This window comes from Lagopus muta, chromosome 4, assembly GCF_023343835.1.
Source record: "Lagopus muta isolate bLagMut1 chromosome 4, bLagMut1 primary, whole genome shotgun sequence".
Classification (NCBI taxonomy): Eukaryota; Metazoa; Chordata; class Aves; order Galliformes; family Phasianidae; genus Lagopus; species Lagopus muta.
The window spans coordinates 40,117,264-40,144,530 of record NC_064436.1 but is presented as its reverse complement, the minus strand read 5'-3'; the positions used below and the strand labels follow the sequence as shown (position 1 = coordinate 40,144,530).

Below are 27,267 nucleotides of genomic sequence, written 5' to 3'. Positions count from 1 at the left end.
GGAGGGAGAGAAATTGCACTCCTCCTAGAGCTGCTCTGCTTCTCAGCCTGAGCTGGGGCTTTCATCCCACTTCCATTTTGCAGCCCGATATCCCACTGAGATAAAAGTATGATGCTTCGTTTTTAAAGTTCCCACTGTTTAGGTACGAAATTGTTTATCAGGCAGTTTGTTTGTTTGCTCACTAATGTGCACGTTCTTAGCTACTCTACAGACAGGAACTCTATTCCTCCTAAATTCAACTCTAAAGCCTCTGGGGAAGCTGCGCATGGTTCTGCTCCCTACCACCTGTCCTCACTCTCCTTGAACAAGCCAGCAAGAAAGAAAAATTTCTCCAGTATTGGCTTATGGTACTGCCCAGCAGCCTTAAATACAGCATGTTTATTGAATGGCACTCCATCAACAGCTCAACATGCACTGCCATGTCAGAACCTACCATAGGCAGTGAGAATGTCTCCCCATCTCTTTTCCTACAGCCCCACTTTCTGCTTCCTTTTTCTGGGGAATGTCTGCTTTTTTAATATTCTACCCTTACATCAACTAAATATTTCAATCTCTGGGGTAAGTGACTCAATTTGTCATGATACTGAGCACATGTGTATCTCACTGACATACATGCACACCTAACTTTTAAAAATCAGTCAGTGCTTTTGGCAATAGTGCGCCATATTACTTTTAAAATGTTGCAATACAAACCAAATTGCCATTCGCTAGATGAGATTAGATTTTCTAAGTACTTTTAAAATACGACACAGAGAAATTAAATTAGAAACCATAGGCATAAACTGTGTTTTTAAAATAAATAATGATACTACTTGAGCTTCTAACAAGGCAACAATTCTAAACCTATTGCATCCTTAGACATATCTCTTATTCTGTGCAAAAAAAGAAAACACAAGTAGGAATACTGCAGGAACACCAGACCTCTGGCCACAAAATCAGAAGGCCACAAGGACAGGAGGAAGAAGTGGCCTTCAGGAAACATATTATTGCTCACTTTGTCTCTTCTTGCCAAAGCCAGGGCTTTCTCTCTCCTAAGGAAGGTTAATACCTTGAAAGAGGCATTTTTCTTTGACGTTGTAGAATAGTGGACATATGCAAATACAATACAGATTCAGAGGTTTTGTTCCTTCTCCCCCTTCTCCTTTTATTGTTCTGAAAGAACAAACCTTACAGTTGAAATGACATTGACAGGAATATTCAGAGTAAAAAGGCAGCAGTGCTCCAGTGGGTTCCTATCATATAATTACGCAAGGCTTCCTGATTTCTGCAGTTTCACAGTTGCACTGAACCTGTCATTTAGGGAGGAAGCTGCAGATGCTTTTCTTTCACATACAAAAACCCTGTTGTTTCCTTGTGATCATCTCTTGCTTACTTTTCCATCTCTTTCTCTCTCTGTAGAAGCTGTTTCCAGCAGGCTTGTTACTGCAGAGACTGATCAGATTCTCAGAGACAAAAAATCCACGGGACAAAACCAATATAAGACTTTTTTTTTTCAGCTAAGTGTCAGAGAAATGTAAATAAGTAGATTCCGTCAATATGTAGGGTCACGTGAAAGCTCATTAGGTTGGGAAGATTTAAGGGGACAAGGCCGAGACAGTAAAGGTAAAAATAAGGTTCAATGTGATTCGTATGGTATGGTTGCTCAGCAATCTGTTATCACATGCATTTGTGAAGAATGAGGTCAGAGGTTTAACAGCAATATCAACTGTTTTGCTGATGATCCCAAGCACAGGGAGTCACTTGTACTTACATCTGGCTTACAAGATTGCTGTCAGAATCATTAGTTCTCTTACATGGAAAGCCCTGAACCCCACAGAATTTAATACCGTATATCCTAAAGATACTAACAAGTTGGGAAGGGGTATCTGGCAAGCTGTCAGACCCAACTGGCCATTCCACCTCCTACTGTGTTTTGATTTTCCTTGATGATTACACAAACGATCAGTAAAACAAAATGGATTCAATCCTTTAGTAACTCCTGTTGCTTTTGGGTGCACGGTGTTATTACTACAGTCTCTTACACAGGCATTTTTACAGAATAGAAATAGAACCTGATTCACATAAATGAATACTTTAATATTTTGTTTCATTTCACTGTACCCTTATTTGTGAGAGCTTTATTATGGCTCTTATTTTCAACTACTAATTTATTTCATACAGAAGTACTGTTCCTTTATCTCATTAAAAAGTTGGTAGTTCATCATCCTTGTTTTGGGTCAGGGCCTCAGGAATGCTGGATAAGCTACAGATAGTTTTACAAGGTGGCCAGTAGTGTGCCTGGCAACACAGCTTCTGTGTCCAAGAACCAACTTGCTGATTTTGCTCTGAGTCCAAAGTATCTTTATCCAAACCACAGAAAAAGTCAAAGTACACCAAAGAGATGCATTTTCAGACTAAAAACAAACAAATAAATAAATGTTTCAGAAAAGTATTTAGACTGATAAATGGTCTGAACAGTTCACTTTTCTCTATTTTGTGACCTTTTCCCAGTATAGTGATTTTTAAAAAAAATAACAAATGTATCATTAACATTTCCTGTATCTTTTGACTACACTGTTGTGATTTCAGGTACTAACACATTATAGTTGCAAGTTATCCTATTCACTCTGAATTCCTGTTGTACTGCACCAGGATAATCAAGAACTGCAGACTGTTCTGCAGATATTGTTCAGTCCACAATGTCAGAGAAGGTGCTCAAGGCAAGAGATGCACATTTCAGAGAGTAGACAAATAGACATGGATGCTGAAGCAGGTGTGCTAGATATGTTTGCATGTGTCTCCAGTCACCCAGGATCAGTAATAACCTGTGGCAGAAAAAAGGCACAGGAATGGCTGAGCAAAGGTAAGGAGTGCCTCAAGAAGTTAAACTGGCCAGAGCTCTTCCGTGTTGTAAAGAAAATGACTGAGTAAAAATGATTGAGATATATGGAATCATGAACAGTACTATCTTGATAAAAGGAAAGCTGCTATTTACTATTACTCCTAACACAGCTGCTAGAATACCAAAATGAAATCACTAAGCAATAAGCTTGAAGGAGAAAGTATATTTTCACACTACATGTAATTAAACTGTGGAACTGTTATGAAGCTGGAACTGTAAACAGATTCATTTAATTTATTCAATGAGAATTTTTTTTCATGAAGAAACTGAAATCCATGCATGACCATTAATAGTGAAATATGCATAGGAATTCTGAATTAGGAAGTTCCCAGTCCTCAGATTACTAGAAATTGGGAGCATGCCACTTGTCCCATCCCATCCCTGCCCTGTGTTTCTCCTGACATACACTACTGTGCACTGTCAGAAATAGCTGCCTCAACTCATGGTATGATGCACCAGGCTACAGAGAGCTGTATGGCATCGTGCCTCAGTGCTCCAGTTCACCAAGAAAAGATCTCCCCAGCTGTGCTTGGATTTTGCTGGCCATCTGTTTCCACCTGACAACCTGGGAATGACTTTTACCACAGTGAGAAAGGTAATTCCTGTGTTATCAGCTGCATTTTTGATGCTGAACAGATCCTGAGGCTGACCCCAGCCCTAAACCAGATTAGTACTTAATTCCATGAATCCGGACTTCCTAATCCAGGAGTAGTTTGTTGTTGTTAAATTTAAAACAGAAATCCTGCTTCTTTGTCTCTGTTCTACCATGTACAGAGATGGGTTAAAGTTTTTTTTTCCAACCAATTTTACTAGTACTAAGGAAATACTGATGGATCATTACTTTCAGGGCTTGTGCTGTAACCTGCTTTTAACTTAGGTACGTTTGCTCTACTTTTCTAGCATAGTGGCTAATTTTAATGAGATTGCCTATTTTTGACAACAGTTCAGCTGCTTCATTCTTAAACACTTTCTGAATCTTAGATATATACCATCTGGTCTTAAAGACTTGTTACTCTTTCACTTATCCATTTCCTTCAGCGTCTGTTCTTCTGACGCCTCAATTTCTCAAAGAGCTTCATTTTTATTACCTGAAAGTACTGATACAGTATGGCTCATTGCCACCTGTGCAGCGAGTTACCTAATGATTTTTGATAATTATCAGGTCAGCCTATATAAGCTAACAACTACTTAGTTAGTATTCAAAACCAGGATAGAAACCTAAACAAATCAGCACCAGCCAGTAATTGTTCACTTGCAATCTCTTGCAAATTCAGAATTTTGAAGCAATTCTACACGAAAAAGGCTGTTTTTGTTTTTGTTTTTGACCTCTGAATTCCCTCATGCCCTCATGCCCTCATGCCAAGGTGTAAGAAACATATACCTTTGCATGTAAGTGGAACTAAAAGGGTCAAACCTTTTAGTTAATACAATATTATTACAAACATATTTACATTGACCTGTAGCTGCTGTAACTGGTTTCTCTATGCCAGTGATCTTTTCCTTCTTACTTAAGTCCTGACTTGCAAAAGGCAAGATACCACAGCAGACTCTTCAGAAGACTTTAAAGGATGCTGGAAGATTTTTGTCCCTTCCCAAAGAAAATGTGATGCAGATTTAGATATCTTTGTACTTCATAATGAAACACTGAAGATCTGGAGAAACTGTATTACAACAGTTTGTGTGGTGTTTGAAAACACAAAAGCCCTTAAAAATTGTGTTTAAAACATTTCCTAGAAGAAAATGAAATAGATCTTTTTACAAATATTTCCTTTGAGTATCAGCTAATGTTAGAAAAAATACTTATTTCAATTAATGAAGACACACAGTTGTAAGTTTATGAAAAGATATTTTCTGGTACCCTACTAGTAGGAATAGAATAAAAAAAAATGATATACAAGATGGCTACCAATTTCTTAAAAAACACATTTATTTGACCTGCACATTTTCTTTTCATATTGTTTATTATTCCAGGTGCCTGATCTTCCACATGAAGAGCGTGAACGTAAAATACCATTAGAACCTTTGTTAAACAAAGGCTTTTTAATTTTTCACCAGACAGAAATGCACATCATCATCTACAAGCAAACCTGAATCCCTTCAGTGGATTGACTATAACCTTCTCTGACTGCACCTACTCTAAAAGCTTTGATCCTAATGTTGACTCAAGTCAACTGAGTATAAATGGCAAATGTTAAGCAAGAGGAAAACACTTTCTGGAAAATGTTTTTCAGTTTTCCTTCAAATTATTTCCCTGATGCATTAAAACAAACACTGATTTTTTTATTTGTATAATTTAATGGGGCTCCCAATTTTCTATACTTTTCCAAGTTCTGTACACACTAGGGATTGTTAAACAGCTATTAAAAGTAACACAGATAACACTGAAGTTAGGTGAATGGATATTCACATGAGGCTTCAGTGCAGGATTTAGATCATAAGTATTCATCTCTCATCTATACAATGAAGTAAATCTACTGTTAGTTTTTTAATAAATTATTTGTTCCCCTTTTAAAAATACTGGACCCATCATCTTCTCCTCCATTTTTTTTTAAAAAACAGAACCTGGGCATTAAATAAATAAATGAAAATTGGACAATATAAGCCTGAGGATACAATGTTCCAGTACTGAAGAAGCCAAGAAAAACTCTTATTGACTTCAACAAGCTCTAGATCTGACCTTTGGCCTATGCTATGCAAGTAAGTACATATAAATTATACAATCAGTACAGTGTCTGTCATAATTACATTTATGCTATCAGTTTGAGTTACTGAACAAATATGGGAACAGATTGTATGCAAAAGCCCCAGGCTCATCTTACTCCATCCACAGTGAGAATTTTGCCTGAATATGATACCTGGGCTCAAAACTAATATTGCTAACTCTAATTCGATGTTGCATTAGTGTTCTTTTTGAAGCTTCAGGTACTCTAAGAAGTCGGTTATAAAATACTTATCTGTAACATAACATGCTTCTCCCTATCGTGGGCTCCCCGAAAGCCTTCAGTATGGAAATGAGGCACTTAAAAGGCAAACAGTGCATCCACGGTGTGCCAGAGATTTTGTTTCTCCCTTTTATGTTGTTGTTGTTGTTGTTTTTGTCTGGTTTGGAAGCCATCCTGAGAGCTTTCCTAGAGACAATGCCAATTTTCAGTTTTTGGATATTCCTTATGACAGTAAAGCCATGATGATACCAGAAGAAGGGGATTCACAGAAATCATGCGATTTTATATCATTTCCAGTGTCTTTCAATGAAAATAACATCTCTACTGCTAGTGGTAACTGATATCAGAAACCAAGCTTTTTGAGTATGTAAGATATTTTTGTTATCTCCTACAAAAAATACAGGCTTTGCCTGTTTATTACAAAGTCTGTTTCTAAATTGTTTCTAACAAAATCACTGTGTAAATAAAAACACCTCTTAAAATTGACTGGTCTATAACAGGAATATGTATTCATTTTTCTTCTTTTAATTGCCATCAGTTTCAAAAATAACAAATGCCTCTCACATCTCTATTCTTACCCACCTTACAGAAGTGACAACCTCTGAAACTGCCAACGTGGTTGCATTATGGGAAGGTATATGTGTAATTTTGCATAGGAGGAAAAAATATTAAGCTCCGCGACACATTTTGTGTAAGCTTTTCAAATATAGTAAGCTGAAAACAAAATCTCAGCCCTTGACCTGTTGAGTGCTAACAAAATTCCATCTGGTCACTTAGGAGCTGTGCCAGCATTACCACACAAAGAGCCTTTGAGCCATTTGAATGTTCAAGAGTCATTTGACAGCTTTTTTACTTACCCTCTTTTTTCTTTTTTTTTTGTCAGATACACACCTAATAACATATTACAGATGGCTAGGTTCTAACAAGTTTACTTGCATGTAAGCTTGAAACTACCCTTGAAAGTAAACTGCTGAGTTTTTGCTTTGGGCTGTTGCTTGGGTTTATGTATTTTTTCTAACATTTAGGATTGTTCAGTCTGCTGCTGCTCCGATTTCCTTTTTAGGCAAAACAAAAGTGAAAGTGAAGACCTGGAACATGGCTGTTCTAAAAATGTGAACATACTTAGACTGCTCAGCCTGCTCGAAGCCAATGGAATGGGAGTATGTAGTAAAAATGTCACAGTAGGCAGCAGGTTAGACAAATGTCTGTCCTGTGACAGATATCTTCATGGGGGAAACAAATCTCACTCTGAAGCGAGAGAGATTTCAGCAACAGATGAGTACTGCACTCAGTATGCATTAAGTGCATATCTTTTAGTGCCAACATCGGTTATTGATTTATTCCTTCATCACTGTGCTAAAATATGGGTATTTAATAGTGAAAAATAAATTATGCATTAAAATCTATATTCAAACCTATGTTGGAAAAACAAATTTGGCTTGAGAGAAAAAAAAAAAAACTTAAATAGAAATTTTGAGCCACCTGATCTAGCTTCAGAGTTAGCACTGCTTGACCTCCCTTGTCCCTAGTGACCTGCTTTTCCATGTGATGTTCTGAGTCCAACCGATACGGTTGTATGCACCACCCATACACAAAACTGAGCTGCCTGGCCTGGTATACAGACTTCAACACAGAAGAGCTAGTAAAATAATCATAGCAATAGCTGAATCATAGAATCATAGAATGGCCTGGGTTGAAAAGAACCTCAAAAATCATCTAGATTCAACCCCCTTGCCATGGGCAGTTGCCAACCGATACAGCTAGCTGCCCAGAGCCACATCCTGCCTGGCTTTGAATACAGCCAGGGTCTGGGCATCCACAACCTTCCTGGGCAACCTGTTCCAGTGGGTGGTTGAGGAGGACTCAAAATTGCAAGACTGGCAGATGTAATCTCGGCCATCCACTTGAGCACAACATCCAGTCAAGAGACAAGTAAAGCAATACTCAGTGCTCCCCTAGACTCTGGTCTGGGATTTGAGAAATACAGAGTGAGAAAATAAAACAGCTCAAGAAGTGGTAAAACAGTGACTAATTTGGAAATGCTCTGAGGCTTTAAGGAAATGCTATTAGAGACTGAGTGGAGACATAATGATCTTTCTACATGTTCTGTATTTATTCAGCGCTGCATTTTTAGAGATATCTTCACATCTTAAACTGAGGTTGTTGTTGAAAATTAACAACATAATCTGCTTTGGTACTCATAGTCAGAGATCTTAAATTTTAATCTATTAATACCTTTGCTTTGTTTTGCTATAGTACTTTTGCATGTGATTACTGGATACAGAGGGTACTAGCCTACAAATACTCACCATCCTAGAAGAAAGTCTGGATCCTGAGCATTTTTCTAAAAAGTAAGTCCTTTAAAAATTCTTAAAATACATAGATTTGTATTTTGCAGTCATTTTCCAGGCTAAAAAGTTGTATTGTATGCTGGATTTTCAAGCTGCGTGTTAAATTCAAAACTGATCAGAGTATTTCAGCAAAGCATGTTCCCTTACTTCAGCTATTGATCTGAGCTTCTCCTTGGCACTTGCTATCATGATGTCTGTGCTGCTCTCTTTGCATGTTAGCTCCATGAAAAATCTGATGCCTGACACAGAACCAGGAAATGGAAACTGAAAGACTGAGGGCTCACACAGAGTGCTTTAGCCAAACCTCAACAAGGAGAGTAAATATTTAGCCTGGTGAAGTTATAGAGGCCACTTTGTATCCTGTTCTTTTACACTTTCTGTAAATATGTAATACATATATTTCACCGGTAAAATAAAGCATAAACAAGTAGATAATGTCAGAAATGAGATTAAACTGCTTCTAAAATAAAAGATAATAAGGCATTGCACTGTGCAGCTCCGCTCCTGTAAGTTTTTCTAAAAACTGACCTACTTGTGCTATTGTTCTTTGACAGTATGTTAGAAAGATGCAGGTTGCAAATTGAATAGGTGACTTTAAAGACCTCTATTTACAAATGTCTTACAGCTCAAAAGTGCTTGTCTGTATCTTCCTATTAAGTTACTCTTGGTAAAACATTTTTGGCCCAAGAAAAGAATGGACATAAGAATAGCCTTTCCTCTTAAAAACCCAATTGTTAAAACTTATAAGTCAAAATTTTCTTTTAACCACAGAAGGGGCTGATAAAATGTGATAGTTTCCTCATGCTTCAGAGAAAAAGGATCTTAATATTTTCTAAAGTTAATGAAGAATACAAAGGAAAACAAGTCAGTCCTGGAAAGTGCTGGTAATTGGCCGGTGAGATGGTGTGATGCCATTAGTGGTGTGATGCAATTCAGTGGTTTAGCACAAATTACTGGCTAAGGTGGCCCCAAATAAACAATATGTACTTGCAGGCAGACTGTGGTGCCCAATATTGTAAATTGAAGACTGGAGCCCTGAGTCATTTATAACTGGCTTTCGAATGTTTAGAATGCGATCACTCATCAAGAAGCTTTTAGGGCCAAAATGTACTCCAAAGTTTGTTTTTAAAGGTATCACATATCACCTTAAATCTGGTGTGACCAAGATTAATAGGCATCTGTGGTTAATCCCACTAGCTATAAATATTTACCTATTAATGCAGTCATTTGTTCTCACTCAGGAATGCAGAAGATATACAGCATCAATAAAGCACTGCATTGATAGGATCAGCTCAGATACTCTCTAGAGGAAAAGGATTCAACTGAGTTTTCACGTAAGGCTGACACAAACCTAGAGATGAATCAGATGGCAAAATTAAAACAGTGAGCAAAATGCTTAATATAGCAGATTTAAAAGAAATATTTCCACAAAACCCGCAAGTTTTCTGCATGATTACTGCAGCTATAAGTGATTGTTAACCTTTGCACAGCATTTAAGAGCTTTATTTAGTAAAAACTATACAACAGTGACAGAGCAGTAAACACGATACTGATGTTCTGAGGCTGCACACTAAGGCACGTATACACAGCTGGGTAAATCATCATCCAAATTTTATAAGCCTCAAGGATTATTTCAAACAATTTCATTGAACGTTTGAATGAATGAGAGGATGCACTATGTATCCTCTGAAAATATGGTTTTGGAGTAAGACAGTCTGACAGGGCAAATCAGGAAAAATAAATCTCTGAAAGAAAAGGCTACTTCATATGTTTTAAATCTTATGTCTCTTAATTAAGTTATTAACTCTCCATTCTGCAACCTGTATTCAGCTGTATTCAGCCAATATCCCAAAAAGAAGTGAAATGCTCATAAGACACATGTGTAACAAGTTCAATTAAAAAAAAAAAAAAAAGGCAACCAAGTTTTTTTTTTCCTCCAAAGAAATATATTTTTAGAAGACAAAAGATTTCTGCAAAATGCCTCTTCTTATCTTAAATTGAAAGTAATTTGTTGCCTCTGCAAGCAGGATCTGAGTGTATTGCAGAGAAGTGGAGTAGTGCTGTGTTTCACTGCATAATAACCATCCCTTAGACTAAGTAAGGAGCCACTGACAGCAGCTGGAAGGAAGCAGGCTCTCTGTGCAATCTGCAGGCCTCAGGAAGGAAGGGCAGAGCTTGAAGAGATAAAAACCACCAACAGGTCCTTGGTATGTGTTTCACAAGGGATGCAAAGTTCTTTGGCAGTTAGATATATAAAATTATAGAATGGCTTGGGGGCCGTGGTATTTGCAGCTGTGCGGCACTGGCACAGGCCGCCCAGAAAAGTTGTGGATGCCCCATCTCTGGAGGCATTCAAGGCCAGGTTGGATGGGATCCTTGGCAGTATGATCTAGTATAGTAGCTGGCAACCCTGTCTGCAGCAGGGGGATTGGAACTAGGTGATCTTTGAGGTCCCTTACAACCCAAGCCATTCTATAATGCCAAGAGGACACAGTGAAGTATGTCTTCCCTGTGTATAGAATAGGACCATTGGAAGTAGGATTCCTAGAGTCTTTTCTTTCTATACATTTAATTTTATTCTTTTCCCCCTGCGATTTAAGGGTTGGTCAAGATCTGCTTGGTCATCAAAGGAATCTTTGGAGCTCCAAAGACTCTAGGAATCCTACTTCCAATGGTCCTATTCACTTGTCACCAAATTCTGAAGAAATTTAACCTTCAGCCCAAATCCACAATTCTTCTCATCCTCTCAGGCAGCTCCGTAGCCAAATCCATGCATTAGCCTGATAGAGATCTCTAAGAAGTGTGTCCTCTTGGCCCCATGCCACAATGTGCCCCATACTCACAGACCACAAAGGAAATCCTAGTGAAAATACTAGCATTCAACAGAAAGTAAATGACAATAAAATGAAAGTGCATTTTACACATTAACGTAAACACTAAAATAAACCAAATTCATTCTCATCCTCTGCATGCAATTTCACAGAAGCATACCAAGGATCTTGTTGTTTCATGGCAGAGCTCTGGATTCAGGAAGAGAAAAGAACTGGACTACTCTCCTTTTTTTCTTCTTTTTTCTTCTTCCATATATGTGTGAATCAAAAGACTACTGAGGTTTGCAGCCCATCTCAAGGAAGGTGAAGGAAGTAATGCCTCTTCCTTCATTCACATTTGAAAAGGAGGAGTAACAAAGGCTCAGACTTTCACTGAAAAGATGCAGGTACCCATCTCCCAAATAACTCCATGCCCTTGGCCTGAGGTGGAAATTATGCTGAATAGAATAGAGGTATGCATGTTAGTTATGAGTGTCTTCCTGCTGAGCTTGGTAGTTGATCGTAGTCTGAACTCTGCAGGCACTGTTTAGAGAGCCAAAACAGCTGCCTCGGATTTCTGAATGCCATACTGGGAACTAGCACCTAAAATCCATAGCATATGCGTAATGCAGTCCATGCCTAACCACGAGTCTACACAAAAATTCCACTGCCGTATTTCCCAATATCCATGTTATTTTATGCCACTTTCAAAGAACACTTCAGATCACTGCATCCCTGTTAAATGCAGCTGTACTGTTAGACAGTTCTACAGGGTCAGTAAACTACTCAAAACAGACACTTAAAGGACTGAGCTACCGATGGACTGCCAATCTTTTTACCATCTGGCTGAAATACAGTTCTAGTTCAGAAGGCAAAGAAGCAGAGAACAGAAGTCAAAACCCAGCAAGACTGAGAGGCAGAGGTGATTTCCTAACCAGTTGCTGCATGTCACAGGCATATCTGCATAACTCAGTGCACTGGGAAATTACTTACATGCTGCCTGGCAGTCAAGAGACACATAGGAAGCTTTGCAACAGTAAGTCAGATGTCTGAACAACTCTAACAATGTGCCTTAGCCCCTCCTCCTGGAGGCATCTTGCAGCAACATCGAGGACCCTCACAGTCTTCTCTATAGCATATGTTTACAGTGTTTGTATGGAGGGAATTCTACTCGGTCAGCATATAGAACTCCCACAGATGCCAGCCACTGCTGCAACAGTGCAAAGAGATGACAGCTGAGGAAACAATCTCTCCTATTACATTCTCCAATTGTGTTTTTTTTTTGTTGTTTTTTTGGTTTTTTTGTTCTGTTTTGTGTTGGCTTTTTTGTCAATTACAACTGGTCCCTTGAAAGTAGAAGAAAGGAAAAGTGGAGAAAGGAATATTTCAGAAGTGGTCACATTATATGGGAAAGGTCACAGACACAGTTCATGGAGTAAATGTGCAGATTTGCACATGTGCCAAAAGCTACTGTCATTTTTAACCACCACTGACATGCTGAGGTCTTAATGAAATGAGAGGAAAAGACCAGGATGCTTCTGTATCAGCAGGCATAAATCAGTGATGCATTGTTGGTAGCCATACTTCATTTACTTCCAGAAGCTGCTTATAATAAAAAAACCATATATATTATCAGTTTTAATATTCTTTCTCTCCATTTTACTAATACCCAAAAGCCTCATATAGAAAGTTACTGTGGTAATATTAATTAATACAGCCAGCAATTGATCACTAAAGCAATACTTATCAGGAAAATTGCTAATGCTTCAGCTACAGGATAAAGAGATTTTTTCTTCTTTCTCCATTCCCACTTGAATAGGCAGGCACAAAGAGTTGTTATTTGATGGCTGCTGGTAATTTTAAATCTCCTGTATATACAGCACATAACATGGCACACATGGCTCCTTCTGTGTCTCATCTAGGTGGTTGGCCTTCTCAGACTGAGCACACCCCTATTCTTTGTCAGCACTTCCCATCTGTAATCTTAGTTTGAATGCTACAAGGAAAAGCTTACATGAAGACCCAGAAAGAGAGAATTAATAAGCTCTACCAGCACTGAAGAATCTACACCATCCCAGGAAAAGCAAGCCCTGTGCACTGCCACCCTTTTATAGTGAATTATGTCTTCCCTGTGTGTAGAATGCACTGTGATAATACCTTAAAATAGTGCAGTCTATGCCCCACTAGAGAAGTATTAAATGCCACTGTCAAAATGAATTATTCCCTCATCTAGATGAGCAAAAGCTGTGGTCATCCTATTCAGGTCTACACTGTGCTGTAGAGGAATAAAAATAGTGATAGATGCTAACAGGTAACACTGCTAGTGTAGACTCATCTATCTCGAAAAAGCCTTCTTTTGTTCCAGCTTGATAAAAAAATATTATCTAAACTTAACACAAAACAAAACTACAGGTAAAAAAGCAAAATGTGTTGGGTAAATTAACCTAAATTAGGAAGGGGCTTAAGTGTAGAAGACTCTACAGTTAAGTATGGGCCAGGATTTGTGCTATGACTAAACTGGAAGATCAGGAGAGCTTCAAAGTGCATGTTCTGATTTATCATATTCCATGTGAAAGAAACTCAAGTTATGTGCTCTGCCCTGATTAGCTGGAAAGAAGAGTGGACATATAGGCAAGATGGGAGCTGTGGCATGCTCAGTAGGGCTCTCAGTAGGGTGACTGGAGATCTGGACCCAATGGTTTCCCATGAATTGCTACTGCAAGTCATTCTCTCTGCACTTCTCACCAGTTAAGTAAGTAAAGTAGAAAAGAAAAAGCTGACATCCCATTTAGGCTACACTGAGAATCCATATTTCATCATTAGTGTTATTCTGCAGACTTCAGTCAGTTGGGTGTCTACAAATCAAGGTTTGTCATCCTCTACTCACTTGAATTAAGTGATTACCAATAATTCATGTTCACTTGCAACTACAGATGCTAGTCTAACAAATACTCCCAAACATTTTTTCAAGTATGTAATCATTTTTCTGCTATTCTACAGTCACAAATAAGAAGTGTTTATCATTGCCTTACTTTATAGCGTAAAAAAATTGAATGGGAGTCTACACAGCTCTTTTTGGGCTGGACAAATTGCAGATTTTAAGTTTGGGGTTTTTTTTTTTTTGTTTGAAAACATTATAGCATGAAGGTAAACATGCATTTGAACAGTGTTAATCTTTTGCAGACAATGCTATATCGGGGGATCAGCTGACACAACAAATAGCAATCCAGAGGCACCTTCAGAAACTTGGGGATGGGATGGCCAGAAGTCTTCTTCAGCAAGTGTAAGGACCAAGATTTGTAGTTAAGACTGAACAATCCCACACACTGGGAAAGACTGGGAGCTGACTGGCTGAGGACCAGCCCTGCTGAAAACACCCAGGGGATTACAGTGGAGGCCAATTAAAACATGAGCCAGCGGCATGTTCTCAATGCAAATAAATCAAGCAGCATTATGGCTATATTAGGAGTGTGGCCAGCAGATCAAGTCTCTGCTTGATGCCTGGTAAGAACTTGCACATCCCCAAATTCTTAACCTGGCTCTGGATGTCCCAGGTTGACACTGAGAAACTGGAGAAAGTGTAGGACAGGGCTCCGAAGATGAGCCTGTCCCCAGAGCATGTGATGTGCAAAAGTGAGGTTGGGGGATGAGGTCTTCCTCACTCTGCCGAAGAGAAGGATGAAAAGTGACTGAATAGTGGCCCTGCAGCTACCTAAAGTGAAGACACAAAGACTGTGGAGGCTTCAAGATGTAACTACATAAAATCACAGTTGACCCGGTTATAGCACTGGCCTTCTTCAAAATCCTTACAACCTTTATTCAAAATCCTTCCAAATGACAGTTTTGTTTTCCTTCTACAAGACTGTGAATCTGCTCAAATTTCAGCTCCAACACTTCCACTGTTTCTACTACAGGCTTCCTAACAGAGCATCCAAGTAGGACATCCTTATTATAGGTAAGTCTGTTTTGCTGTGTGACAGAACTGTTAACTGCTTCATCTTGCTATAAATTAGCAGAGTGCAGACTGGAAAAATCTTGATCTGACTATTCCTGCTGTCTAACTCTTAGGTAACAGATCTTTTCCTCTTCTTTTTAAACAGACAAGCACCTTTTTTTTCCACAGTGTTGGCCTCAGTCATGGATAAGAGAGTATATGTATGTATAAAATAAACATACATTTTATACGTATGTATGTATAAAATTATTTCCTTTCTCTTAACAGCATATTGTTATGCGTCATTATGAAATTTTTGTCTTGCATTTACTCAGCAGCATATGTATATTTTGTGCTGCCTCAGTTCCTACATATGAGGAGACTGACAGTACAACTATAAAATATTACGGAGGTAGGTCCTACCATTGGAAAAAATACAACATGTAGATTATGAGTGTATAATAAATGACCTTGATTAAGTCCTTCATATTATTCCAGAAGGATCTGAGCACAGCATTGATGAATGGACCAGGTAGACTTCTTTTAATTGTCCTCTTTGTTTGTAAATACAGAAAAAAATAGACAGAATGAGTCTTATTTATTTTAGCAAGATTTGAATTCTTGGAAAAAAAGCAATATATATATATATTTCTATAACTTAAAATGTGAAAAACAATTTAGAATGTGGCTGTTTAAAAAAAAAATAGCAAAATCTGTGAGGAGTTATACATGAGTATACATGACACAAATACACAAAGGGAACTTGCCTACTACAGTGGCAATTCTGTGAACTGTTTACTAGTAGAACTACAAAAATGTATTAACGCTATTGAAATTTTGCAGCATGTTAATTGTTAGGAGTTGATGTGAATATAATGAAATAATTATGAAAATGCCCATAAGCCTTAATTCTTGAGGTAACTAAAGAGTTGTGGATGCACGCAGGCCTTCAGGCCTGACAATTATGCTATTAATTCTAACAATCATTATGGCATTTGCACATTGATACCTCTCTTAATGATACATTGCCACACTGAAAAATACATTTTGGGAGCAAACTTTGTCATAAGTATTGAATCAATATCTCTTTTGAACACTATATATTTTATTTCTTAGGCTATTTGTTTGCCTTCGTACTTCAGAGTTCATGATAGAACTCAACTAAGCAGTTGTCGCTTATTTCCTGTGTCCCTATGTGGGTCAAAAGCAGCCTTCTACAATCCGTTCACTTGTAAGTCTTGCATGAGAATCTGTTTTAATGAATTAGTGTTTATAAATCCCTCTGAAGAGGAATCTTTTAATGCTAGAGCCCAGGACTGTTAATTTCACCCATGGCCAGTGCATCTACCTTTTCCCTCAGATGAATGGGAGGTCAGATTTCTTCAGACCTGTGTCTGATCCCATGATGCACTGAAGTGACTGCAGCCTTCTGAGAATGCAACTCCTAATTCTCTGGTGCCACAAATTCTTCAGCACAGTGAACATCTGCAGCTTTTTTTGGCTTCCACAGTTGTGAGTCATGGCAGCCCCCAAAACTCTATGCAGACCTTTAACCATTAATTCTACTAAACCAGAACAAGAATCTAAAAACAAGATTTCTTTAAGGCATCTCAGATATGAAGGCACTATGGACATCATTTTATTACCCATCGCTTTATTGCCCATTATCCTATGGTTGTTTATGCTCAAGTAGGACACAAAAGCTACATTTTAGGCCCAGTTACCATTTAAATCAAATTTGCAGCAACTTTATGCATAATACAGGGTAATGGAACTGAGGCCATAATCTGACTACACAGAGGCTTCAGCGGCAAAGCTTGTTTCAACGGATTACTTTTTCTAAATGCTCTGCAACCAGGTCAGTTAAAGCACTGCAAGGCAATACCATTTAAATCTACAACATGCACTTAAAAATGTTATTTGATAGTTTGCTGTATTACGTTTAAAGATGCCATGTCTCAGCACAGGAAAAAAAAAAAAAAGCTTTATTTTCATTAAATTAATGCAATTTTAGAAGTTCTGCATTGAACATGCAGACCTTTCACATCAGAGCAACCAGACTTCTTTGCCTGATGGCTTTACATTACCCGTAGGTTCTATTAGATGAAGCAGCAGAAACATCTCTAATGTAAAGATTCAAATGATATGCTGACTTTGGGGACAAATTAGTTCCATAGGTACAGAGTGGAATAATACTAAACTGACATAAACAAGCAGAATTTGCCTTCTATACTTGGACTTGCATCCTTAAGATATTAAAAATGAACACTGAAGTTCAACACATGCTTTGTGATCAAAGAGTAAGAGTGGTGCAAGAGTGGTACAAAAGTGGTACTGTTATATGAATACAATAATCACCTATTCTGAATGTTCTCTGCAAGTCCAACCACCAAATGTTTAAACAAAAATTGCTGCTGTATTTTCATTCTGAACTGTTGGCCAAAATCAGAAGGGGCCTCTTTTGACACAGTGGCTGCTTTTGCAAGAAGGAGTCTGGGGAGAAATAATGAGGAAATATCAGGAAGGAGCTTGCAAGATTTCCCAAATTTTCAATTTTGATATCTGATATTTGATCTAAAAGTTAAACCTCTGCAACCCCAAATGCAGTCCAAAATTAATCTGCATCCAGGCTCCTCAGCGTATTTCTGATTGTAAGAAATGTATTTCCGATAACAGTGAAAATAATAATAATAATAGTCTCATCCACTTATTTTTAAGATACAAAAAGTGTCCAACAGAAAAGGCCGTTTCTCAAACAACCTGCCAAACTTCAGTCATTTTGTAAAATGTGCCTATTAATCAGCTTTCAGAAAAAGTTCTCTGTGTACAGCCAAAGTTCTGTTTTGTTGATGACCATTTATGATTTTAGAAAAGCAAGCAGTTTAAAAGTTGCTGAAGTGTGCTGGCTTCTGACTGACACCTTGTTTGTTGTGATGCCTGAGTGCAGTGAACTGTTCAGAATCTGAGTATGCTAAAAGTAATCCAGAAGCTCACATCTGTTGCTTTTTATCACAAGAGCTCTCTAGTATCAGAAAGACAACCTCATAAACGTTTTGAAAAAGAAAACTACAACAAAAAGCAAAACAAAACAGGCCTCCCTTGCTAACATAAAGTGCTTTATTATCTAGGGCATTTTTTCCCCCAGTCATCTGTTTTGAACTGGGTACAGGCACAGAACTCAAATTTTACATTCATAGAAGAACTCTTTCAGAGACTGTACAAGAAATCTGAAATTCTACCTTATTCTTAACAGTCAGAAACAGAAACTGAGATGCCTTCACTCCCCTTGTAAAAGGAGAAGTTATAGCCTTCATAAAGATAAACAAGCACTTCAGATCATTTCTGGGATGATGATGCATTCTGAAGAAGTGCATTGAATTGTTTTTTGTTCCTCCTACAGCATTCTTGCCTGTGAAACAGTAAGTATCCACATTCTAATGTGGCATTAGAAGCATAATGTGTATAAGTCTTAGAGAGAGAGATTCCTAACATATTCTGGGAATATCAGAAAATACCAAAAGACACTATCGAATGGCTGCAAAATGCATTTCTGAAACATATTTATTCTTTTTTCCTATGCTGCTACAAGATAGAACTTTATGTATATTAATAGCTTATGACATCGTGCTTACGATCCCTTTTACAGGATGATGTTCTAATGTTATCCTCATGTTAAATTGGTTTCTTCTTTGAAATAACAAATTACTATAAGCTGTACGATTCCATCAGTTTTTAAGAAAAAAAGATTTCAACAGATCTTCTTTTTCAGCACAGAATGTGGCGCTTCCATCATTTCTTCACGTTATAAACCAGCATAGTGCCGTACTTACCAATAAAAGACATTTGAACAGTGCTTCTCAAAATTAGCCCAATGTCTAATATTTCCATCCTCCCAACTGCATAAGTTGGAGAGCCAATATTTCTAAGTGTATTTCTATGGAACATGCTATTTTGCACAGTTTCACCCAGACCCTATAGTTTGAGGCCCATTATAGCTGAGTCAGAAAAGCAGGATCCTGGTGACTTCAGTGGTACTCAGTGTGGGCTTTGTGTGGGTACAAGAATGCTGTATAAATAGCATTTACATGAGTAGGGCCCAATCCTGGGCTGTTTCTTTCCTACAAGATGCATTCTTTCATGCAGTCTTGCTCATTGTATGTTAGGCGAAACTAAAAACTGATTTTATATTAGTTTTAACTAGCAGATATTTATGAAAATAAAAACCAAAAACCTTCTGCTTTTGAAAATTAGAAAGTGGAACAGCAGTTTTTCGATTCTTTCTCTAACAAAGATAGTGGAATGGGTATGAAGGAAGAAGCTGTCAGATAATTAATAAGGACAGAACCAGAAGAAGAGAGAGTGGGAGATGGGAGGAAAGACAGAAAAGAACAAACAACTGGAGGAGGCAAGAGGAGGAAGATGTTACAGAAAACTGGGCAATGAAATAAGGGGCTTAGCAAAGGACTAAAGGAATAATAGAATGGCTGTGGAAGAGAGTGGGAAGAGTAAGAAATGATTCTTGTGTTAATAAAAAAAAAAGAAATGACTTGAAGAAAATGAGGACATTATAGCATCAGTTACAGAAATGTAGTTTTTGCCTGGAAATTGCACAGCAGTTTGGGCACTGCTGCATGTAAACTTAATGATTAGTACCTCTGATTTGACTGAAGTACTTATCCTGCTGTAAACAGATGATGGAATTTGTACTGCAATTGTTTAAAACAACATCACCACTAAATAACTGAATTTCCTTGACTCCTGTCAGCCATTCTTTATGGGTATATTGCATATCTTGCTCTCAAACTCCATAATTTCTCTGCTTTCATCCAAATTTCATATGGCGGGAGCCAGTATGTCTGTATCACCCTCTGAGGAGATCCAGGAACAAAGGCTCAACAGGTTTTGCAGGGTGAGATCAAATATGTTTGTATATAAAGCCTATTGAATGTATTTCTAAATTCATTTAATCATAGCAGATGTTTTTACAGTGAATGCCTTTGTGGGCCAATTTTCTGTTGTAGTTTCCTTTCTTTTCCGCCTCCCCCCCCTGCTGCCCCCAGTAGAACTATAGCCTGGCCCTAAAATTGATTCAGTGCATAAAGATAGGAGAGATGGGAGTGAAAGGAAGAAGCATCATGGCTACTTGTTACTTAAGAAAGAGGTGGGGGCAAGCATGAAATATCCCCAAAACAACTCATTGCTTTGGTGCTCCTCCTGATGATCATGTTAATTCCCTGAATTTCCTCTTAAAATTCTCAGAAAGGGGTATGCCTGAAGAAGGGGTCACAACTTTGAAGATGCTATTTCTACATACACTAGGCTCAGAAGACTGACTTCAGTCAGTTCCTCCAGAGGCCCAGCAGGTATAAGTTAAACATTCTGTGGACAGGGAAAATTTGGATAAGAAAGATGTGTACACTCCTGCTTTGGTTTTAAAGCCTTTTTCTCTTTGCATGCTTTGTTCCTGCTGTCAAGATAAAACAGCATTTTGATTTAAGGAAATCGTTCCAGAGCCTTCATGCAGCACAAGGAGCTATTTGGCAGTGCTGAACTCAGTTTTGCCTGCAGGGCACTGGGTGTTGCAAATTGAGATCATCTTGGGTTTCTCAACAAAGAAAGGATACAGGCATGAACTCAGGGAAGGGAGCAGAAGTGCTACTAGCCCTAAAATAGTGACATGTACTTGTAAGGTTGCTTCTAAGGCTAGAAATGCTGGTTGTCATGTCATGAGACTGGTACAACACCAAAGACAGGAAACCTTTCTAAATATGCTCTCAAGAGCAGTTCCTGGCTGGCAGACAGCAGGCTGCACTCAGCACCGTGCTCACCTCAGCCAAACGCTCCGCTGAACCTGCAGACCACAGGCCTTGCAGCTGCTCCTCTTTGATGTCTGGTTGTATTTATACTCAAGCAGGAAAAATTTTAAGTTTCCAGCTACAAAACACTGACACAGTGTTAATCCACACAATACAAAGCAGTTCTAGTTCCTAGTCTGGATACAGTTACGGGCAAATGGGAGTTTGTAACTTGCTGTTTATGAGAGAGTTTTCTTTGCAGCCCCCCTCCTTCCTTTAAGATACGATGAGGGAAGTATTAATCCTTCCTTCATGTTACACATGGGGTTATTTTTGGACTGGCATACAGTAGAGAGAAAGGCATTCACTGAAAGGTGAAGAATTCCACGAGAAGAGGTTTTTAACTGTAGGTTTTGTGTCCCGATGCTCCCACAGTAATGTACCAGGAGAGCCGTAGAAACAGAGGAAGCTAACAATGGGCACAGAACTCCTCAAGTATCAACAAAGGCCTGTTGTTCCCTACAGCTTTTGGCAGCCCCAGCAAATTTCTCCAAAGCTCTGTTCAATCCTCATCATGCTGTACATCCTGCCATTAAGCTGATCTCTTCCATGAGCCTGGGCCTTCTTATTCAGTCTCCATCTCTCTCACTCACTTTTGTCTCTTTCCAGTCTTACTCCCCCAGAATATTTGCAAAAGTGAAGGAGATAGGGCTGAAAGATAGGCTGCTTATTCACCACGTGACTTTGAACACCTGCTGAACTGCACTTAATCAGATATTGACACGGCTTGCCGAATCCAAATCAACTGACAGGAAATGTAAACAAAAAAATTAATGCAAAAATTAACAAACAAATCTGGCAAATTTCTTCCAAATGATTGTGACTGTCAGGCTGGCAAGTATCAGCGGCCAAAACCAACTGATGAATGTATGCAACTGTGATTAACTATAATGAATCTCACAGAGCTATCACTCACACAAGGAATTATTCGGTGTTTTAACAAAAGCTCAGAACCGACCCATGTCTCACATATTCCCATAATACATAATTAGAAAGCAGTAAGTTTGTTAAGAGATTTGAAATATGAGGAAAATAGCACTAAGTATTAAAAGGAATCAAGTAAAATATTTCCTTTCCAAAAGAGTGGGTTTTTCTCCTCATTTTTGAATGTGTGAATGTAATCTTTGTAGTAGGTTTGTCTAACCTAGAGATGCAAAGCTTGAAATGCCCTCATTTTATTCATTTTAGGTTGCAAATTTTAACACAGTTTCATATAGACATCTACTTTTTCCTCTATTTAAACATGTTTTGAATTCCAGCTGCAACAGACACATACACACTGATGTTTATTTCCTGATATATCTTTTCAAATTCTCCTAAGAAATATCTGAAAGTGTTTCAAGTAAGGGACGTTTCTGAGACATGTATTTAAGCAAATAGTTAATGTGAACTGTGTCTTTATTTGCAGGTCTCAAAGAATCCTTCGCTAAACCCCATCCTCCACCTGAAAGTAAGTGAATGGCAGTTATTTGGTTTATAGATTTGACAAATTCTACTGGGTGTCTGCTGAGCCTGTAATCTTCTTGAACTACAGCTTAAGAGTGGGCTGAGATCACCAGGGTTTCTGCACAACTTCAAAGCTCCCTAAAGCAGAACTGTGACTCTCAGACTGAACAAATGTCGCCAGGCTGTGTGCACAGCTTTGAAGCTCCTTGAACCAAAGCCATTTGTTTCAGAGAGTTTACAAATTCAGTTAGGCATATCTAGAGCACATGAAAATTCTAAAACGTAACAGCTATTTTTTGGAGTAAGTAGAACTTCAGTGATCAAAAATCTGTGGTGGTGTTGTTGTTGTTTTTACAATCATCTTACACTACCAAAACCAATTCCATCTGCTTGCTATCATTAAAATTTGTAAACAGAAACAAGTTTCTAGACCGTATTTAACAAGAAGAGGCCCTGTGAGATTATATGTAGCAGCTTCACTGCAAGGACAAAGTCCCTTCATAGGAAAAGTTCCTTGCCTAATTGACATTCAAACAGTCATTAAAAAATTTCACCAGTAGCTGAAGAAGGCACACAAGATTTTAATTTTCAGAAGTTTATATGTAGTTACTAATCAATTTTAATCTGGAAGTGAGATACTGTCTTAAACATAATGTGTACAACAGCGTAAAGACAGATGGAATATTTCTCGTTAACACAGAGACCTGGGTGGACTTGTCAGCAGGAGAAAGTGGGTTTTCTCTTACGTAAGTAATTAGGTAACCATTAACGTCCGTAACACTCAACCTGAATCCTGCAACAGAGTTAAGGACCATACCCAACCTTCTGGTCAGGTGCCACAGATGGAACATCAGAGCTTTCTCTCATGTCAAATGGTGACAACATTATTCTGTCCTTTATTGAACAAATGTTAGTTTATGTTAATGACATATTTACTTATCTTTTACATATTCATAAATAATTAAGTTCTCAGAACTTCCAGAAATAGATCAGCTTTACTTAAGAAAGGCTGAGAATTATAATGAATCTTCTCAAGGATTATCAGCTGCAGCCAAAATGAATTACAAAGAAAGGGTAAAAATGCTCTGATTTTATCTATATCTTTCATACCCTGGCAATTGTATCAAATGGGGAGTTGGGAGTGGATCAGGAAGAGAGCTCCTAATTTCCTTCTGACATTTCTGTTTTCTGTTGTTCCGTTCATTCATTCCTTACCCCATCTTTCCTTTGCTTCTAGTACTTCTCTCCCTCCACACATTTCCTTTAGGGGATTTTTGTTCTTTCTATTCTTGTCTTGGTAGCTTTCTCATTTTCATTATCAGTGCTTTGTTTCCTTCAGTTTTCATCTGTTCTTTTGCCCTTTCTCTTCCCAGTTTTATTTTGACTACACAGCTACCACTGCATATTACATTCTTAAGAAACACTTTTGAATCAAGCCTTTAACCTAAAGCAGGAGACAAAATTGATTGGATTTCATCTTATGTAATAACAAAAGATCACAAACTTCGGCCTGAATATAGGAATATTATTTGTTATGGTAGAGCAGTCAGAACTAATTTAACCTCTCTGGATGCTTCAGAGGGACACTCTGAGGAACATTATTTGAGGAAGAAACAGAAAATATCCTAAAATCAGTTTCTTCTGCCTTTGTGTTTTCAGGACAAGGTTTTTGCCAAATGCAGTCTTGTCTTTGGCTATAATACATCTCACTCATTCTGACTTAAACTGGTGTATTGCTGCTGGGTACAACTAATATGCTAGCATTATACGAAGTCCCACTGTATTTGCAAAAGCTTTAAAATAATTAAAAATTAGCTTTTTGTGCAATAAATATATCACTTTTATAAGCAATCTATGAAGGTGACTCGCATCTCTTACAAGATCTCTAACAAGCAGAATTGTTTTCAAGGAGGACAACTTTTTCATTCCTCTCATATGTGAGGCTATTGATTACTCACAAAAACCACACAGGCTTATTCCCATTTTCCCAAAAGTGATATTGCACACAGCCATGCCTGAATATTCACTCCTTTCTGCCATCTTCACTGAGTGAAGCAATATCATGAATACAGACAGTGGCTTGTGACATTCTGATCTGGAGTTCACAGCCGCCAGGCTGGCCACAAAGCTTGACAACTGTGGTAATTCTGTATGGAAACTAGGAGCGGAAATACAGTGCCCTGGGAGGAGAGGGGCAACGTAAGCCTTTGTTCTGACAATTGTAACTAAATGCACAATAGCCATTTACATTATAGCCTGTGTATCTCCTGCATCTCATCACCATGATATTAGTGCTAGGTATTGCTAAGAGAATCTAAGAAGTTCCCCAACCTCCTTGTGCAACTGGCAGGTTGCTCTCACGGTTTGTTGCCCAGCTAAGTGCTGAGGAACATGTTAAGCTTCATCAGAATAGAGGCCACCTTCCATTTCTTGCAATACAACGGGTGCTTTGAAATGCAAGAATGGTCTTCATGAGTTTTCACTGCTACTGATCGTAACATCTCTATTTCAATCTGCAACTGATACATACCATAAAAATAACTTTGTGTGTAACCTGTATTTCTGTTCAGCATATGAACTCTCACAAATTGTGTTTCTCCATCTTTTGGGGCCAGTGCATTAGTGTTGAGTGGTCAATGCATATCACTGATTTATCTTACAGATTCGTGTTTGCGGAATGACTGCTGCCTGAAAACAGAAAAACCTGCCTGGCCACAAGGAGTTCATGACAGAGCATGCAGGCTGTGGTTTTGGAGGTTAAAAGATGAAAACTGACCAGAGAAAGGGGCTATTCATCAGGAAATGGAGGCATGACATCAGCAACTGAAAAGTAAAAACCTGAAATTGTTCTTATAAAAATAGAAGCATAGCACACGTTGCCTCAAGTACTCAGTGTTTTGCTACTAGGAGCACTTCAGCAACTTGTCTTGCAAAGCTAAGAAATGAACGTTGTTGAAACTGTGCCATTCTGTGTACGTGACTTCAAAAACTACATAAGTACGAGCAACAAAAGTGACAATTTTGAGAAGAACCAATATTTATGAGAAGAAGCCACAGTCCTCCAGGAGGAAATGACTGCCATGAGAATGACTTCAGAGAAATACACACTTGGGGCTGAAGTGGCAGCAGAGATTTTTATACAGCAAAGATAACGCAGATCCATATATACACAAATATTTTTAGTGGCAGAAATCTTTTGACTGGCATTAAAATATACTTACTTGGCTTTCCATTTTATATCACCAGTATACAGATCAGCTAATACTAAGCCTGCATTTTTGAACACAGAATAGAGCTCACATTTAACTGTAAGGCATCACCGCACTCTGCTACAAATGCCTATTTGTTGAGCATGATTTATGGAATGTAGTGCAAGCCATAGGAAGAACAAATTAAACACTGCAAATATTCATTCTCACTTCAATTCTAAGGATTTGCAGCTGTTATGCGACACAGTACCAAAAAGAATGCTATAAGCAGAATGGGGGAAGCTATCGCATTGACTGTATGAGCTAGAACATAGATCTTGAGCAGCAGAAGGCATAGTTAGCTGCTAGCCAAGGTGAAACTGATTTCAGTCTTTGCTCTTTGGAGCAACAAGAGCTGCTGCAGAGGCTGTCGTTTGCCTGGATTCTTATTAAGAGCAAGAGGGCCAGGCCCCAATATGCGAAGGAGTGGGCACAAGTAACCTCTGATCAGTTACAGACGGGCAATGACAGATTCTAGAGAAAAATTTTGTCTTCCTGAAAACATTTTAATGACTCTTACTTATATAGCAAGCTGGAGCAGATTCTCAAGCTGTTTTCAAACTTGTCTGCAGCTGAGACGTAGTCTCATCTAAAACAGTGCTGCATTAATTCTGCATCAGCTTTTCTGAAGAGGTTTAGCTAACATTATGAAGTTTTTTTTGGGGGGGAGACAAAGTAGAATTGGTCACATCTGCACTTTGACCAGAACACTCAGATTACCAGCCTGACTTTGTGAGTAGAGACAGGAAATACATTCTCACTAAATCCTGGTATCTCCATGCACGAAAAGAGGCCTTTGCTACACTGTTAAGAGTTGGTCCTTATTCTGAGCAAACCTGACAGCTCTCCTCCATGCCTGACCCCTGGCAGCTTCCATCTGCAACTGTTCTCCAGGAGTTCTCCATCACTTTAAAGGAAGCAAACAAGTATCTATCCCATTCCACGACCAGGAAAACAGAGGCACTGCAAGTGCTTCTTCCTATGGAAACTTCTAGTCGAAAAGGAAAGATGCGCGTGATCTGCAAAAAGAAACTAAACAGTGCAGCACCTGAGGCTGCAGGAAGTGCTGATGTCAAAGCCCCGAACCGAAGTCAGGCCCTTTGCCCAATCTGCAAAGCACACATCCCCTCGCCCCGGGGATCCATGGCCCAGAGCGCAGTGCCACACAGGCCGGCAGAGCCACCCCTGCCCCAGCGCCCACACTGCAGCCAGCTGTGTGGGGAACCTGATGGTGGCTGCTGGGCACCGTACTGTGCGTGCAAAGAGGAGGAGGTGGGGAAGCGAGGAGAAGCCCAGCGAGCGCTCTGTGAAGGCAGTGAAACGCTGCGCTCCCTGGGTTCACACGGGATTCGCTGGAAGCTCCATCCAAGTGGCGACCGGTGCGAAACTACTTAATTTACAACATTAAGAGAGGGGGGAAAAAAAAAAGAAAAAAAAAAGGCAGAGGTAACATGGCTGCATTCAGAGGCACGAGTAACGCTCTTCCTCGCAGCCGGAGCGACACGAAGATCCTTACGTCTTTCTCCAACAGCGGACAGGGACCGCAGCATAACCTTCCCAAAGCGTTACCCCGACCGCCTTCGTCACGCCGGCCGCGATCGGCGAGAGGTCCCGGGGCCGCCTTACGTAACTCCGTGCCCCGAGCCGCCCTCAGCACACGGGCAGGCGGCTCCTCACGCCCTCCGCGTGCGGATCGGGGCGGCCCGGCCTGCGCGGAGCCGAGCTGCCGCGGAAACTTTGCGCCGCGGGGACCGCGCGCTCCGAGCCCCGCAGCCGGCGGGGAAGTTGCACCGAGCTCGG

The 27,267-nt window shown here is 39.1% G+C and overlaps 1 protein-coding gene and 1 long non-coding RNA gene across 8 annotated transcripts in view; one reads left to right on the top strand and one right to left on the bottom strand.

Moving 5' to 3' along the window:
* RAP1GDS1 (Rap1 GTPase-GDP dissociation stimulator 1) overlaps positions 1-27,267 on the bottom strand; it is an 86,396-nt gene that overhangs the window by 58,823 nt on the left and 306 nt on the right. For 3 of the 6 annotated variants that reach the window (XM_048941228.1, XM_048941232.1, XM_048941235.1), the window contains exon 1: positions 9,386-9,416. The exons of 2 other annotated variants lie outside the window; for them this stretch is intronic. In XM_048941228.1, the coding sequence (XP_048797185.1) occupies positions 9,386-9,401 (16 nt within the window). In that variant the 5' untranslated portion in view covers positions 9,402-9,416. Of the gene's footprint in view, positions 1-9,385; positions 9,526-27,267 lie in introns of those variants that run through there. One more of the 6 variants, XM_048941229.1, reaches the window with a different exon arrangement.
* On the top strand, positions 92-27,267 carry LOC125691674 (uncharacterized). Of its 2 annotated transcripts, XR_007376204.1 has the most exons (6): positions 92-5,578; positions 8,080-8,174; positions 14,168-14,939; positions 16,035-18,337; positions 22,182-22,223; positions 24,882-27,267. It is a non-coding gene; the product is annotated as an uncharacterized LOC125691674 (long non-coding RNA). The 2 variants fall into 2 exon arrangements; XR_007376203.1 differs by having other exon boundaries at positions 14,168-18,337.